This window comes from Sinocyclocheilus rhinocerous, unplaced genomic scaffold, assembly GCF_001515625.1.
Source record: "Sinocyclocheilus rhinocerous isolate Xijiao unplaced genomic scaffold, SAMN03320098_v1.1 scaffold2578, whole genome shotgun sequence".
Classification (NCBI taxonomy): Eukaryota; Metazoa; Chordata; class Actinopteri; order Cypriniformes; family Cyprinidae; genus Sinocyclocheilus; species Sinocyclocheilus rhinocerous.
In genome coordinates this window covers 654,296-656,339 of record NW_015643596.1, presented here as the reverse complement: position 1 = coordinate 656,339, position 2,044 = coordinate 654,296, and the positions used below count along the sequence as shown (strand labels likewise).

The window sequence follows — 2,044 nt, the reverse complement described above, 5'->3', positions numbered from 1 at the left end:
TTATTTTACCAGCGTTGCCCAGTACAGCTGAACTAGCCTACACCATGTTACAGCACAGTAGCGCTACTGCAAACCGGAACAAGTAGGCCTATACTGCATAGAAATTTCCTGTCAGCGCGTTATTTGAGCGGACTTTGCTTTTCCGATGAGCATGAGCGGTACACGAGCGGAACACACATATATAGCTCGGAATATTGAGCGGAGCGTCACACCGCGCAGTGATGAGGAGAGTGAAACATGCGCGCTGAACACTGTGGAGCGGGGCACGACGTTATTATTACTAATAATTATTATTATTATTATATGTAGCCTATATTTTCGGTGCATCCCTACTTACATCCCTTCCTTGTTTACAAATCCGAAGTAAATCCATACATCCGATTTAAACGCAGACGGGGCTTTCCTGATAACTTTCCGCGATGCCGACCTCTTTATTTTACTAACTTACTGCATGCTGAAGGTGACCCAGCTGACCTCACCAGAAAAAAACTCAACACCACCATCTAGTGGATTGTAAAGAAATTGATTTTATTATTCTACCAAATAGTATAACAAAAGATCGATACTTGGCGTCCGTGTATCGATACGGTATTGCCGCGGAAAATATCGCGATACTATGCTGTATCGATTTCCCCCCCACCCCTAAGGCATATAGACAAAAAGCGGTCTACATTAAAAAGCCTCTTTCACGTGCGAATGAAAAACACTTTGCAGACCTTCTTTCTTTTAAACTGGACCAGCTACAACCATGCGAAAAGTAGCAGAAAAGGACAACTGATCTTTTCTAAAGCTCTCATTATAGAGCAATACATTGAAGTGCACTGAGACGGATCTCCATGGATACGAATTGAATAAGAATTTCAACATTTTTCTTTTTGTTTGCTTTAAACTCGTTAAATATTCACTCGGCTGGCAGCAAAGACAGAGAGGATGGCAACAGTGCCCTTTTCCTGTGAACCTGAAAGGGTTTTTGTGCAAGTTTGGGCGGACAAATTGGATGAACTTAAATATTTGGTTGGGCGAGGACTTAAGAGTTGAAAATTTGAAGCCATCATCGTTTATAACGTCTTATGTTATACAAAAAAATGCACTGGAGTAGATAATGACATGCATGGAGTCAGTCTAAGTGTGTGTGTGTGTGTGTGTGAGTGTGTGAGAAACATCTTTTTGTACGTTTTATTCAAACACTGATTCTGAAAGGCCTTGTCCTAATCCTAAAGCGCCAATCAACCTCTAAAAAGCACATGTACTGCTTCACAGGAGACCTCAGACAGATAAAGGATAATTCTGTGAGTGTGAAAAACAACGGACAAAAAGCAAATCTCCAAGTAACCCTTGGAAAGTCATGGTGTACAATTCAGAACACCACCCCGGTGTCTCCCATACATGCGTACAAAGCAACAGCATGTAGTATATGTGTGAACCACATGCTGTGGCAGGGACTTGATCCCATGACCACTTACTCCTGTAACAAATGCAAACAGCACATGGCCTAGTATTTATTCAAACAATAAGCTTCACTCGATATCGATACGTACCCTGGAAGGAAGAGGCATGGCCCAGGATGAGATATCTGAGTTCGAAGCTATAGGAGAGAATGTTCTGGAGTGTGTCTCTCTGGGCAGCAGCGTAGTAGCTCTCCTCCATCTTGCGGGTACAGCACGTGGGACCCTGGTGTTTGCAGATGAGAAGATCTGCATCTATGAAGGATTGATCACAGAAGGTGATTCAATTCTAGGGGCATTTTTGACTACTTGAAACCTTAACTGTCTGTCTTTAATCACATCTTGCAATAAAGTTCTGATAATGGATTTCTTTGGAACAATTTTTTTGGTTTGCTTTTTGTTATGTTACCTTTTCCATTTTTGGCATTTCAGGTATGGTTTTGCATTTTGTAATTGTTCAAATATAGCTGAAATTTTGCTGTTTAATGGCAGGTACCATTCAGACAAACCATCAAGTGGATTTGGTGTGGATCTTGGATATTATATGTGGCATATATATATATATATATATATATATATATATATATACTCTATACACA

The 2,044-nt window shown here is 40.7% G+C and overlaps 1 protein-coding gene across 1 annotated transcript in view; it reads right to left on the bottom strand.

Annotated features, from left to right (window-relative positions):
* Positions 1–2,044, bottom strand: part of gpc5b (glypican 5b) — a 41,202-nt gene that overhangs the window by 37,287 nt on the left and 1,871 nt on the right. The window contains exon 2 of the mRNA XM_016574941.1: positions 1,539–1,700. Coding sequence (XP_016430427.1) covers positions 1,539–1,700 — 162 coding nt within the window. The remainder of the gene's footprint in view (positions 1–1,538; positions 1,701–2,044) is intronic.